The sequence below is a fragment of the Olea europaea genome, chromosome 7 (assembly GCF_002742605.1).
Source record: "Olea europaea var. sylvestris chromosome 7, O_europaea_v1, whole genome shotgun sequence".
Taxonomy (NCBI): Eukaryota; Viridiplantae; Streptophyta; class Magnoliopsida; order Lamiales; family Oleaceae; genus Olea; species Olea europaea.
Window position 1 is genome coordinate 14,035,564 of NC_036243.1, and position 15,321 is coordinate 14,050,884.

The window sequence follows — 15,321 nt, forward strand, 5'->3', positions numbered from 1 at the left end:
ATTTCTCATCAATATACTATTCAAAAATTTATTTTTTCATAAAATGGGGCTCAAACGAGGGCTTAATATTATAAAGTTAGTCAAAGTATTGTGCTTAATGGTGCTTCATTACAAGCGCAATGTCTAACATGCCATTCTTGGTGGACCAAACTTATGCCTTTCGGTGGACCCCACGTGCAGCCTCTAATTCGGTCAAACACGAAATTTGTGCTATTTGAAATTAAACTCACCTGTAATCTCTAGTCAAACACCTTGTCATTATCAAATCACCTTTCTCACCGTCCGTCGTCGTTTTTCATTCCTTTATTATTGATAAAGAAAGTAATAGAACCCTTGGTCACTAATGTTTTAAGCGTAGCCACTCAATTTTCAATTTGTTGCAAACTCGGTACCCAAATTTAAGAAAGGTGTTGGCAAGTGCCGGATATTATACTATTGTTGGTAGTGCATTCTCATCAGACGAGATTTCAATGTATAATACGGCCTTTGAGGAGTAGGAGGATTTGTTAGAATTTTATGAAATAGTCTCGAGAGCTAGGATTCTGGTTCAATTACTTTTATTCTTTGCAGGGTCAAAATAGTTTATCCGCACCTCTTACTGAACCATCGGTATTTTAGGCTATGTTTGGCCTCCAATTTTCCAAAAACTTATTCTATTTTTTTCAAAACTCATTTTCAACTATACATTCTCCAATAAAATAATTTTACACTTAAATCCAAAAATTTCTTATTTTTTAACAACATATTTTCTAACAAAATACTTTTTAAAAATGTGTTTTGGACCAAAAATTGGGTTTTAACAAGGGTTTAATGAGTTCTTTGACAATACAATTCGAGATGGGAACGGACAAATGGGACGATCGAAATGTAGGATTCAAATGAGTGGCAAAAAGTGAAAAATTTCACACGTGACTCGCACAATTGATTCCTAAAGTATCCATAGATTATTCACTGTAAAAAAAGAAGGAAATAAAATACTCAATCTAGATCACATGTATTCGTGTTCGTGTTCATCTTCGTCATGAGGTTTGGTCATAGATAAGAGTTTTGACACATAAAATTATAAGCATTCCTTATGGAACATTAATGAAGCTTCTTAGTTTTGACACAAATTATATGCATCCCTTGGACCCCACTCCAACCAATGAAGCAAAATAACATAAAAAAGAGTACAGATGAAAAAATATATCTTCTACGTTGGAAACTTTTAAGAGGATAAAATTCTAGGGAACAAAGTTGAAATTTTAGTGATGAAATTGGAACGAAAATAAAATTTTGCTCATAGTTGAGTGACCTCCATAGCTCAACAAACCTAACCACATTCTCTTTCTTGCACACCCAACCACCGCAAAATAATCTCCGCTCTCTTTAAGGCTCAAGCCTTCGACACTTGCCCATCTTAGAATCATCAGCAATGACTCCTTTTCACAGCAGATCCATATTCACCTCATTATTGCTGATTTCTGTACTGTTTTCCAAATGGGTCTCTGCGGAAGATGATGTTAAGTGTTTGCAAGAGCTGAAGAGTTCATTCAATGACCCAGAAGGGAAGCTCAACACTTGGAGCTTTTCAAATTCATCCGTGGGATTCATTTGCAAGTTCGTTGGTGTTTCGTGCTGGAATGACCGTGAAAATCGTCTTATCAGCCTCGAGCTCAGGGACTTTAACCTTACAGGAAAAATCCCAGATTCTTTACAGTATTGTCACAGCCTCCAGACCCTGGATCTAGCTGGTAACAGTCTTTCCGGTTCAATCCCACGTCAAATCTGTAATTGGTTGCCTTATATGGTCACTTTGGATATATCCCATAATGATTTGACCGGTCAAATACCTTCAGATCTTGTTAACTGTGCGTATTTGAATAATTTGATTTTAGATGATAACAAATTGTATGGGAATATACCCTATGAGATTTCTAATCTAGGAAGGTTGAAAAAATTTTCAGCTGCAAATAACGATTTATCTGGGAGGGTGCCCTCGTTTCAGTATGATTTGTTGGAGCTTGATTTGAGTGGGAATAGTGGGCTTTGTGGAGGACCCTTGGGAAAATGTGGTGGATTGAGTAAGAAAAATTTGGCTATTATTATTGCAGCTGGGGTTTTTGGTGCCGCAGCTTCGTTGTTGTTAGCTTTTGGTTTGTGGTGGTGGTATTTTACCAGATCTAGTAAAAGAAGGAAGAGAGGTTATGGGATTGGTGGAAGAGATGACGGAAGTGGGTGGGCCGAGATATTGAGGGCTCACAAGCTTACTCAGGTTATGTTGTTCCAGAAACCACTAGTGAAGCTAAAGTTGGTCGATTTGTTGGCTGCCACAAGTAATTTTAGTGCCGAGAACGTTATAGTCTCCACTAGAACGGGGATTACTTACAATGCTGTGTTACCTGATGGATCAGCTCTTGCAATTAAGCGGCTTAGTACATGTGAGTTGGGGGAAAAGCAGTTTCGGTTGGAGATGAATAGGTTAGGGCAGCTAAGGCATCCAAATTTGGTTCCACTGTTGGGGTTTTGCGTAGTGGAGGATGAGAAGCTATTGGTTTACAAGCATTTATCAAATGGGACTCTGGGTTCCATGTTGAACGGGAACGCAGATTTGTTGGATTGGCCAACGAGGTTTAGGATTGGATTGGGTGCTTCGAGGGGGCTTGCTTGGCTTCATCATGGTTGCAACCCTCCGATTTTGCACCAGAATATTAGCTCCAACGTGATTCTTCTCGATGAGGATTTGGATGCTCGGATAATGGACTTTGGATTGGCAAGACTCATGACTACTTCCGAATCTAATGAGAGTAGCTTTGTCCATGGGGATTTAGGTGAATTTGGATATGTAGCACCCGAGTACTCAAGTACAATGGTTGCTTCACCTAAAGGAGATGCTTATAGTTTGGGAGTAGTGCTACTCGAGTTAGCTACTGGGCAGAAACCTCTTGGTGTGAGTACTGCCGATGAAGGATTTAAGGGTAACTTAGTCGACTGGGTAATCATGCTTTCTAATTCCGGTCGAATTAAAGATGCTATTGATAAGCGCCTATGCGGAAAAGGGCACGATGAGGAAATTGTACGATTCTTAAAAATTGCATGTAACTGTGTGGTTTCTCGCCCAAAGGATAGGTGGTCCATGTATCAGGTCTATGGATCACTGAAGAGCATGGCTGAAGAACAAGGTTTATCTGATCATTACGATGAATTTCCGTTACTATTTGGGAAACAAGAGCTCACTAGTCCCTGAACATTTCTGCACACTGAGATAAGTTCCCAGGAGCAAGTGATGTGATAATCGATTAGCTTTGGGCAACACATTCTATATATGCTGGGTATATCTGTATAAATAAACTGATATGTTTATCGAAACATTCTGTTTGATTGAAATTTTTGTGAAGTTACTGTGGTTCTAAATGTGTGTAATACGCTGTTTTCTTAATAGTCCTTTGATATTTTGCATTGAAGATCATAAATTGAATTGTTATTCAGGCTTTGACAATGATCCTCTTTATCATGTTTGCCTGTATGGGGGAAAAATTATACGGTCCTCAATGTGATCATGTGTCTATTGTCTCATCTACTTTCCTTGTCAGATTACACTACTAAGCACTTTTGAGAGATGGAGTCTTATTCATGTTTTGTTAGTTAGTTCAAGGAGAAGAGAAATTGAGAAAGAATCACGAGATCGTAGAACCCTTTAGTTAGTCGCATTAGAACCAAGTAAATACTTGGCCAAAGAAGTCTGCAGGTCGGGAAAAAAAAAAAAAAAAGAGTAACACCACGAAATCGTAAGCCCCGTTCAGTTAGTCGCATTAGGACCAAGTGAATAACTGTGATATAATCGGCCAAAGAACTCCGGTCTTGGGCAATTAGGGCTCCACACACGTCTCAGCCCATTGCACAGTGGCAATATTGCCCGTTGACACGGAGGCCACCCGTTCCAGGGTTTGCATCTCTGCACATTATGGCCCGGGGACTTTCCTGGGGCTCGAACCTGCGAGAGGCAGGTTGACACCCCGTTCACTTCGTTTCGTGGCGAAGCTGGACTTCGTCTCACATATTTCGTATATAAACCCGTTTTTCAATTCTTCTCCATCCGATGTGGGACGCGACCAAATTTTTTCATCCACCCTCGTTGAGGCCCAAGCCGCCTCAACTACTTAAATTGAAGGAAATTTTCGTAAAAGTGGTGCAAAAAATGCTCAACGACTCTGAAAATCCACGTCGACCCCATCTTTAAATTTTAATCCGCGAAAAAAAATATAATTCTACGTCTACTCTTGTTTGCTAAGCTAGCTATAAATAAAGATATGTTAAAATAATATATTTGTTGTATTTTATTGAATCCGATCTCTACAAACAAGAAACTGACATTTTTGATGATATCGTCAATTCATCGCGACAATACAACTACGATTAAAGCAATTTTTTTTTATTTGACATAATTATATTTGATTTTCTAAATACAAGTGTTGATGCATATTGTAGATTTTAAATTTGTTGAATATTTCCATGTCTAAATGTAATTGTGACCTTCTGTAAATCTTCGTTAAGTCAATGAACATGACGTTAAGTATTGACTCGACTAATACTCTGAAAATTAAAATTTACATGCTCACTATATTTTATTCTTTCTAATACTTTTTACCTGTATTTGGATGATGCATTTAATTCAATTAGAAACTCGCATATATTAGGATTAAATTTCAAATAATTCCATTTCAAATTTGGTATTTTACTTTCTGCATAGTTAGAGTTAATCATGTATCCATGTTGAAAAATTATCTCGACCATAATCAAGTTTTAAGGAAAAATATATAATTACCTTACTTTCAATATACAATTTCAAAATTAACTAACTTAATGAAATCTTTAAGAAATTACACAAGGTCATGGTCAATTATTGTTAATTATATAACAAGTCATCGTGATTGGTTATTATTATAGTTCTTAATTAGTTAGAAAAAAATAAAAATAAAAATAAAATAAAATAAAATAAAATAAAAGCTGCTCATGCAACATCGTGACGGCATTGTATTCTACCTCAATGTTAGTTTTTTGTCTGGGTCTCCCACCATTGTGTTACTTATGTTGTCGCATTATTTTTTTCATGTATGGAATTTTATGAATTGAAACAAAATAAATTAATTAACAAAAAATTTTGGTAACTTATTTTGATGCACCCAAGATATTTTTTTTATTAATTAATTAATCAATAGAATACCATGAAAACCTAAACTCCAGGTATTTGGCTAGCCACGATAGTGTCAAATACCAAAATTTAAGGAAAACAATTTGAAAAAGAGCTCCTTCTATCGCATGCCAAACAAAAGTTAATTAACAAACGCAATTCTTTCTTTATTATTATTATTATTATTATTATTATTATTATTATTATTTTCCATTTATTGGGATGTGTATATTTTTGTTGAAATATTATTATTCATTCCATACGTCGAATTTAATATAGTGGATTTCAAAGGTCGACAAGAAAGAACTTTGTTCATGGATGTATCTGCAAAATTTAAGAAAACTAAACAAGAGATGCAAATTATGAGAAACGAGAAATTTTTTAACAGTAAAAAATATTGTATATATGGAGGATCATAAGAAAGCATGATGCAATTGATAGGAGATTTCATTTGCGATTTGGAAGAAAGAAACCAAGACTAAGAAAAAGAGATGTAGACATAATTTGAAAATCTCTCTTTGAATTTTCAAGGGGAGGCCAACATGAGCTTCATAAATTTGTTTACTATTACTTTGGATAGTACATTTTGTTTAAAGAATTAAGAAAATAAATAAACTAAGAAGAATTGAAAAAAAAAAAAAAAATTTATCTGGCCACATAAACTTGCATTCGAATCTCTCTCTAAACAAGTTAAAAGTTCTCACCTTAAATAAAAAAAAATAAAAAAAAACAAAAAAAAAACAGTTTTTCGATCGGTAGATTTAAACTGAATAGAATAGTATAACCTATGTATCCGAGTTGAACCATCTTGTTTTGAAAGTCTCTTTTTATGCTTGACCAAGCTTGTAGTTTGCACAAGCTAAGCCTCGTTTGGTGCACATTATTGGGGAAAATAATACATTTTTTTCATTAAATCAGCCTACAATATTTGACTTCAACACTTTAAGGTAGGACTCATAATGTGATATTTAAAATGCATTTTTGTTGAAAAAATGTGGAACAAACGGGGACTCAGTGCACTTTACACTCCTAAAAAATCAACTAAAAGTTTAATTTCAAAGTGACTCAATGCACTTTACACTCCTAATTTAACCTTCCAACTAAAGTCCTTTTTTTTTTTTTTTTTTTGAATTTATTTAGCTATTGTTTGATTCCCATTTTGAAAGAAATAATGCATTTTAAATAGTAGATTGATAGACAATGTGTGATTAAAAGTTAAAAAAAAAAATTGAATTTGCGTGTAATATTATTTTATTGAAGTATGTGTTGTTGAAAATGAGTTTTGAAAAAATAAATTTTTAGAAGAATGAGAATCAAATATGGCTTTAATATAGTAGCCATAATCGATATTTAATTAATCCCCAAAACCAAACACTACAAAACTTGCACTAAATTTATAAGTTATTCCCTTCCAAGGGCATCTAAAGCAGAATCAATAGAATTTGATAACAATTTAAAAACCTCTAAAAATATTCACTAATTTCTTGAATCGTTTTACATGAACAAAGAAGACCTAGCTCTAATATTTCTCGGAATAACAAACAATACATGAAGAAATTTGATCCCAGCTGTTGGATTAATGATCAAATCACCCAATCGTTGATCTGGCAATTAAATTTGAACCGCTCACCACGTTTGCCATTTCATATTCTAAGGCTCAACTTATACCATGATTTTCACGCCCGCCAATACGCCTAGGCAGCGAGAAGCGCACCCACGATAGCTATTATTGCACATTAAATGTGGTGACAGTTGCGTGTATGAGAACTTGAACCATTGTCAGCCGTCTTTTTTGGGAATCGTTGATGACAGCTAATCATTTTAGCATGGATCTCGATAATGCCTTGTACTCCCCAACAGTGACCTGTACAATCTTTCCAATCTCTCTTACAACCTCATCTACATTAACAAAGCACAGCACTTCAGCATTATGACTCACGGCATATAAGTACAACTACAACTTCGGAACAAATGAGCGTCAGTTCAGGCAAGTTTCCTCAAAGTGTGGCCTTGAGGGCAGCTAGGTTAACCAAAAACTCTAATTTTCACATAAATGTTCACAAATTAGACTTGGGGGACTATATTGTTATGCAATTAAATTCTCCCACGTGATCAAATTTTCTTTTCCTTATGAAATACAAATTCTATGTATCACATGAATGACTATACTTAGACTTCAGAAACTATTATTACTGATCATAAGTAGTACTCTCAATGAGACCACGTGAGAGCCCCGTGTTCATACACGTGGCACTTAATCAAGGGTAAAGAGAGGGTTATGGAAGTGCTTTTATCAACAGCCGAGGTCATAATGCTGAAGTTCTCCGAAGTGGTCTCTTTTTCCTTGTTCAACCGAAGTGGCTTTTCTCCTTTTTGCCGAACCCCTTCACATCCGAAGTTCATAACATCCAAAAAAGGGTCTGATAGGCCTATCTTTAGAATTGATTGATGTGACATCCTCATTAAATAGATGTCAGGAATGTCAGCCTAGAAATGTGGGACGGTTGATCCCTTGTCAACTGTCTGTCAAATGTAATTAATATAAGATAGGATGATGCGACAGTAGGGTCTAGCAAATCAGGTCATGTGAATTTGATCCAACAATGACCACGTCAGCTTGGTTACTATAAATAGCGATCTTTGTAAGATTTTAGGGGGATGATTTCCAGACATATGAGAAAGCATTGTATTTTTCTCTCTACATAAACCCACTCATTGTTCCATATATTCTTCTTCTACAAGAGTATGTCTTACTTGTTTTAAACATATTTGATCAGCAATCAAATATTGTTTTAGCTTACAATCGACATATTGAGGAATACGTCCATGTGTGCATCATTTTGAATGACATCTATTGGCACGTTTTTGGAGGTCAACAATAATAATAACTGTTGACCTCCAAAAATGGCTCCAACAGGCACCCTAGCCTCGCCCCCTCGAAACCTGCGCAAGTAGCACCCCGTCAAGAAGCAAAGGCAGCCGGACGAGAAGAAGGTCCGACGACCGTTTGCACTCCGACGGTCAAGTCAACGGTCGGACGGAGATAGATATATAGAGTGCAATAGTATGGAGATAGGGGTTTGGCTAGAGAATGTAGAACATACCTTAACTTGTGAATTGAATCCATATATATAAAGAAATGATGTGAAATGGGCTAAGGCGGGTTAATGGGCCTAAGTTCGAGCCCAGTATGAGGTGAGCAAAGTGATAGGCACTTCGGCTGGGCTTTTTATGGCCTCGGTGGCGCCTCGGCTAGGCTTCTTAGAGCCTCGGCTTTGAGGCCCAACACTAATGGACCTAGCTCGGGTCCAATAAGGTGGCCCAATATGGAGTGATAATTCATAGGCGTAACAATAACAACAATAAAAAAGAGTTGAACTATGCATAGTCGTGCTATCCCGGCAATCATCGTTTGCTTCTGGAAGTGGGGAGATACACGCCCTCTGCCGCCAACCAAACGTTATCAGCTAGCTTTTTCCGGTCACCACAAATCTGCAATGCATGCAAGGGAGTTGTCTTTGAGGATGTTACTTAATGAAAACTGGCATGATATTATTGAATACTATAATGACTTCATATTGATATCACCTCTTGTTGTCCGCCAGCTATGCGGGTGTATTTCTTGTCATGATTGTGTAGGTATCCACCAGTGTCTACGTGATGAAATTTCACCCTTTGGTCTTGCCTCCATGTCTTTCCATTTCCCTCAATCTTTATTCTAAATATCACGTGAAATACATGAACACTGTGTGAACAAATTTCTTGACCATATTTCTTCAAACTGAGATAAGTTCCCAAGAGCAAGTGATGTGATATTCGATCAGCTTTGGTTCCGTATTTGCTGAGTTTATCTGTATAAATTAACTGATACGAAACATTCTGTTTGATTGAAATTTTTGTGAAGTTGCTGTGGTTCTAAATGTGGGTAATATGCTGTTTTCTTAATAGTCCTTTGATATTTTGCATTGAAGATCATAAATTGAATTGTTATTCAGGCTTTGACAATGATCCTCTTTATCATGTTTGCTGTATGGGGGAAAAATTATACGGTCCTCAATGCGATCATGTGTCTATTGTCTCATCTACTTTCCTTGTCAGATTACACTACTAAGCACTTTTGAGAGATGAAGAGTCTTATTCATGTTTTGTTAGTTAGTTCAAGGAGAAGAGAAATTGAGAAAGAATCACGAGATCGTAGAACCCTTTAGTTAGTCGCATTAGAACCAAGTAAATACTTGGCCAAAGAAGTCTGCAGGTCGGAAAAAAAAAAAAAAAAAGAGTAACACCACGAAATCGTAAGCCCCGTTCAGTTAGTCGCATTAGGACCAAGTGAATAACTGTGACATAATCGGCCAAAGAACTCCGGTCTTGGGCAATTAGGGCTCCACACACGTCTCAGCCCATTGCACAGTGGCTATATTGCCCATTGACACGGAGGCCACCCGTTCCTGGGTTTGCATCTCTGCAAATCATGACCCGGGGACTTTCCTGGGGCTCGAACCTACCAGATGCAGGTTCACACCCCGTTCACTTCGTTTCGTGGTGGAGTTGGGATTTGTGCCACATATTTCGTATATAAACCCGTTTTTCAATTCTTCTCCATCCGATGTGGGACGCGACCCAGAGGCCCAAGCCGCCTCAACTAATTAAATTGAAGAAATTTTCATAGAAGTGGTCCAAAAAACACTCAATCACTCTGAAAACTCGTAGAGTCATCGCGACAATACAAATACTATTAAAGCATCATTTTTAAACATAATTATATTTGATTTTCTAAACACGAGTGTTGATGCATATTGTAAACTTAAATTTGTCGAACATATCCATGTTGAAATATAATTGTTGAGGTCTTTTCAACAATAATAGACGCGGTCATATAATTAGAATTAGCCCCCGTTTGGCTCCCGTTATTTGCTATTTCAATTTTTTGAAATAGTATTTTTTTGAAAAATATGTGGTTGAAAATTTAAAATAAAAAATAAAAAATAAAATCCAACAACTTGCTGCCACATCAGTCTATTTTATGTTCCCTGTTTTTGAGCTGTTTGTTTACCATTTTCGACAAGGGAATTAGTCAAACGTCTCGATAAAAATATTGTTAAATTATATTCAAGTGTTACCTCTAAGTATGACGAATAAATCGATTGGCCCGAGCTAAAGTTTCACGTTTCGATGAGGTAGAAAATTTTAACTATTTGTATATAGATCTCTATCTTAAAAGTTTGACAATGATGCAGTGCAAACTTTTGAAAGTTAATGTACTCGTATCGTAGTTTTAATCATCGTGATTGATTAAAATAGTTATTAATTAGTTAGCTAAAATAAAACAAAAGATGCTTATACAACATTGTCACAGCATTCTGTTCTACCTCAATGTATCACTTATGTTGGAATTTATGAAAAGAAACAAAAGAAATTAATTAACAACAAACTTTTGGTAACTTATTTCGATGCACCCAAGATAACTTTTTAATTAATTAATTAATTAATCAATAGAATACCAAGAAAACCTAAATTCCAGGTATTTGGCTAGCCACGATAGTGTCAAATAGCAAAATTTTATCCCATGCGAAACACTATTTTTTTTTTTTCCCATTTGTTTGGATGTGTATGTTTTTGTTGAAATATTAGTATTCGTTCCATACGTCGAATTTGACATAGCGGGTTTCAAAGGTCGACAAGAAAGAGCTTAGGGGATTTCACCATCTTTCGTTTTTCTTTATCAAAGACGGCGCCTAAAATTGAATTTCACAAATGGAAGAGAGCAAAATCTAACCCACGATGTTAATGTCCACACTTGATTAATAAGATTGATCAAAATGTTAAACTACTGTGAGGGTAAAAACACAGATTACCATTATATACACTAATAATAGACAAGTTCTGCTCTCTTACAAACATGTTAATTTGCGAGAACAGAAGTTACTACGACGAGCACACCTTGCAGCTCTTCCTACAATGACCCATATAATCTTCTGAACCCACCATATATAAAGAATTTTTCTCGCATTCACCCTTGAGAGCCCATGCAGGACAGTTTGGATTCGAGTCGACACAATCTCCACTCACAGAATTCTCATGTAGTATATCGAAAGATCTCACGTGAATCCACTTTGTCGCTGACCACTTCTCGCCTTCAATGACAGGACAGCTCCCGTGCAAGCTTAATGCATCAGTGGTTGCATTGGGGTGAAGACTAAAGAACAACAACGCATCACCTTTCTGGGGTTTTACTGTAAAGGAGAGAGAACATAAAGTAAATGCATGTAATCCAAAATTTCTACTACCATAAGGTCAAGTCGACTCAATTCAAGTAAGACGCTTATTTTCACGCTCGAGCCTCAAATTATCTCTTGAAAGGAAGTTATCACTCTTCTAACTACTAACTAACAGAAAGTATTATCTGCTTTCTGAGTTAAAATAACGAAGATCGGCCTAATGGAAACACAGGCAAGGCCCAAAATAGCAGAAGACAATAAAGAGAACCTCATCCATCTAGACCATGTCATGCTTAATAGATGTGCCAATCGGTAAAAACACAATACCTGCATAGCCAATTTTAGCACAATCGGACCAGTCACTGCCCTTAAGCTGAGTTGCCTTCAATACAAATTAAACGAATAAGAGGGAGGAAAAAGGGAATAGAAAATTTTATCTTGGTTGTGCAAAGGGAGAAAAAGATGAGGATAAGCAATAACATTATTAGATACCTCTGAATTTGGAAAAATTGTTTCTCCACCCTTCTCAATATTTGACAAGTACATAAGTACAGTAGCCACCCGATGACCACCTAGTTCTTGATTGGCCTTATCATGAAAATAATCAAAGTGTGGCTCATACTTTTCTCCATGCTCATAATGCAATATTTGAATAGATTCCCCATTCTCTACATGGCAAAATTCATAGAGTAAAAAATCTTTGTTAAACAAAAATGGAGTGAACAAATATTAAAGAAAACTATTCTGGAATACCTGGAGGGAGGAAGGTCCAAGCAGCAATCCTTGCTTCAATACTCTCAACTATTTCATCCTTCAACAGAAAAATAACATACAATTAGCACGTTAAAACTTCAACAGGCTATATTCAAGTACAAAAATAGCTTATGAAAATGAAGTCTCCACATTTAACATGTGATATTGGGGCAATGGTCTTCTCGATATAGTAGAAGTGAAAAAATTCCATAAAAAAATTCTAGGAAATGACAAGTCTCCCATATCATAAGTACATAGGCATGCCAAGTATTGCCACTTAATGGCAGGAATGGTAGAATCAAGGTGAAGGAAACCGCACATGAGGACTGTAAATAAGACGGAGCCTAAACCCCAAATATGACCACGATCAAAACCTGCAGACCCAGGCCACAAGCCCAAGTGGCAGTCTTTTGCACTAGTCACACACCTCAAGAATGCATACACAAGGCATTACAAAATTTAATTAGGTCTGGAAGCCTAAACAATTACTCTTTCCTATATTAGATACTAAACGAATTAATCTCACCATTTGAAAGAGTATCTCAAAGATAGAGGATATTTATATTTTATTTTTACTTGTGACTTATAACATGCCTTTTAAATGGGAAAGTCAAATAAGATTCTTAATTCATGCCCCCATAAAAGCCATTTTCTACTACAAATTGATGAAATAATTTGAGCTGGTCAGACTTTGGATTTAGGTACTACTACTAATTCTACTTTGCACACAATGCATATGCAACCCCAAGGCTATCAGGCAATTCTATAGAAGACTCATATGGTTAGAGGAATGTAGAAACTACCTGTAAATGAAGGTTCCACCAAAAAGGGTATGACATACTTGACTCATTGTCGCTGATTCATTAAATAAGGGGTGCATGACATAACACACCCATCAATAATTAAATACTTTAAGAATAGCATTGCAAAACCTATATTTGTGGTCGTTCCAATATAAAACGTGAATAGAATTTTTACGTGACATTGCAACACAACGACAATGCAAATGAATTGCTTTTCAGGTAGCATCCCCTTCCACAGTATAACAATCACAAGGTAGAGTATAGTATAAAACACATGCCATCCACGTTAGAGCATCCCCATCCACATAATTAACAGGCAGAAACAAGTTGATACATCCATAAACGCGCATCTCCAATGGTGCTCTAAATTAGATCTATATTGTAATTTAGATCTCCAAAAGTTAGCGGAAAACTCTCTGATGGAAAATTTCGGGCAAAAATGTAAAAAATGATGTAGATTTACATCTTTTTTAGATCACAACGGGCAAAAATCTACCAACCCACTGGAATCCAATTTTTTAAGATCTTCTCATTGGAGCAGAACTTGAATTTAGAACCACCATAATGTAAATGATAATACAAAAGTGGTTTTGGAGATGCCAATTTACCCCCAATTTTACACCACTGTTGGAGATGTTCTAACTACTCACAAGAATCCGAATATCTGATTATAATATAAAAAACACATGCCACCCATGTTAGTGTATAACCATACAAATCTGGAAAAATTGTTAAAACAGGGATCAAAATCAAGAAAAGAAAAATCTTGGAATAGGATTTTTCACTAACCTGAGCCTTCTTAAGAAACATGCCAGAACTTGTGCGGACTTCACTTTCTATACTCTTCCCAGATTCATTGTCTGCTACCATAGACTTTTCCAGCTTATCTTTAGCCTGCTCATCCAAATTTAATCCGAAGGGGATCAAACAAATGAAGATCATAACCCTTCCTTTCCATCCCTCTAATTTATGAATTAATTAGCTTAATACAAGTATCCCCCTTATCTGAATTATTCGTAAAGATTTCAAATTTTCCCCCGGTTTCTCACATTTCCTTCTTTCATTAAGTCTGATAAATCACTACCAACAAATTATGAAAAGGAAAAAAGGGCTAACCAGAGTGATGAGATGATCACACTCCTTATCAGTCAAAAATCCCCTGTATATAAAAGCCCTGTAGAATTTCAATCACCATTAAAATCATATCATCATTGATCAAACACAGTGGACTCATGCCATTTTGAGAGTAAAAAGGGAAAACTTTAAAAAGAAAAAAAAAAAAAAGAGCGAACCTGGGTTAAAAAAAAAAAAAAAAAAAAAAAAAAAAAAAAAAAAAGAGAGAGAACCTGGGACGCCAAGAGATTTGGATCACCCGCGTTGGATCCAACGGAACAGAAGAGGTGCCCGTCGTCAGTTTCATCACCGACTCTTTTCTGATATAACCCACAAAATAAAAAATAAATAAATAAATAATCAGTCATGATCAAGAATAAATATACATGTAAATAAGATTAGATTTTCATACAAAAAGAGAGACATACCCTCCAGAAAATCGGGCAACAGAATGAGAAAGATTCGATAAAAGAAATAGAAAACACAGAGAAAAAATGAGAAAATCTCGATGTTCCATCAGAAAATGCATTTGCTTTTTTACCAAAATCTCTCAGTTTCTTTGGGTGGCAAAGACCAAAATCTTGCAAGAGAGTGGGTTTAGGTTTTATGATGTTCTGGAGCGTTTCAATTCGACTCAAAAACAAAATAACTGGGTCAGTAGACTGGTTCTTGGACCTTAGGACTCTGCAGTTGTTTTTATTTGTTTGTGGAAAAATTTCGAGGGGTCGCCCACTGGTTTCAAGGTTCAGATTGTGTAAATGCCATTGTTTTTGTATTTATTTGTCCAAGTCTATTGAGGAAATTTCTAAAATGAGCAACTTTCATGAGAAAATTCTCATAACGTTTTAGATAATTCGGTTTTTTTTTTTTTTTTTTGACGGGGAAACTATCAATTGCTATCTTTCGGATCGTACTGACTAAATTCTCAAGCTGATGCAATAGCCTGCAAACTACGTCATTCAGATAATCACACTAGACAAGCTCTGTGCGACAGACTCGATTGAGAAAGTGTTAGTAGGGACGAAGAAAAAGGGACAGGTCTGAGTTATTATTTTTAGAAGGCAAACAATTTTTTATTTTAATGAAATTTTTTTTCCGTAGTGGATTTTTTTCTCAATGTATTAATTTAAATATAAGTCATATTTACTTTTTTGAATTAATTAATATTATCTTGACTTTAATCAAATCAATAATAACCAACACTACCATAAGGGCAGTGTAGAGCTAGGGCAACATGAGGAAGGGGGTTAAATGCCTGAGAATT

General features: G+C 36.0%; 2 protein-coding genes across 2 annotated transcripts; one reads left to right on the top strand and one right to left on the bottom strand.

Moving 5' to 3' along the window:
• Window positions 1-1,228: 1,228 nt before the first annotated feature.
• On the top strand, window positions 1,229-3,478 carry LOC111397085 (probable inactive receptor kinase At1g27190). Its single transcript, XM_023023818.1, has one exon. The coding sequence runs from the start codon at window positions 1,415-1,417 to the stop codon at window positions 3,224-3,226; it is 1,812 nt and encodes a 603-aa protein (XP_022879586.1). The 5' UTR covers window positions 1,229-1,414; the 3' UTR covers window positions 3,227-3,478.
• A 7,462-nt stretch (window positions 3,479-10,940) lies between these two features.
• Window positions 10,941-14,799, bottom strand: LOC111397086 (probable prolyl 4-hydroxylase 7). Its single transcript, XM_023023819.1, has 8 exons — window positions 14,486-14,799; window positions 14,291-14,377; window positions 14,061-14,118; window positions 13,734-13,838; window positions 12,142-12,199; window positions 11,881-12,056; window positions 11,716-11,770; window positions 10,941-11,403 (listed from the first exon to the last, which is right to left on the bottom strand). The coding sequence occupies exons 1-8, from the start codon at window positions 14,584-14,586 to the stop codon at window positions 11,096-11,098; spliced, it is 948 nt and encodes a 315-aa protein (XP_022879587.1). The 5' UTR covers window positions 14,587-14,799; the 3' UTR covers window positions 10,941-11,095.
• Window positions 14,800-15,321: the final 522 nt, after the last annotated feature.

Excerpts from the sequence above, each read along its gene's own strand:
- LOC111397085 (XM_023023818.1), top strand. The coding sequence starts at position 1,415 with ATGACTCCTTTTCACAGCAGATCCATATTCACCTCATTATTGCTGATT.
- LOC111397086 (XM_023023819.1), bottom strand. The coding sequence starts at position 14,586 with ATGCATTTTCTGATGGAACATCGAGATTTTCTCATTTTTTCTCTGTGT. Across the intron at positions 14,119-14,290 it reads CAAATCTCTTGGCGTCCCAG|GGCTTTTATATACAGGGGAT; the intron begins GTTCTCTCTCTT and ends GAAATTCTACAG. Across the intron at positions 11,404-11,715 it reads TGCTAAAATTGGCTATGCAG|TAAAACCCCAGAAAGGTGAT; the intron begins GTATTGTGTTTT and ends TCTCCTTTACAG.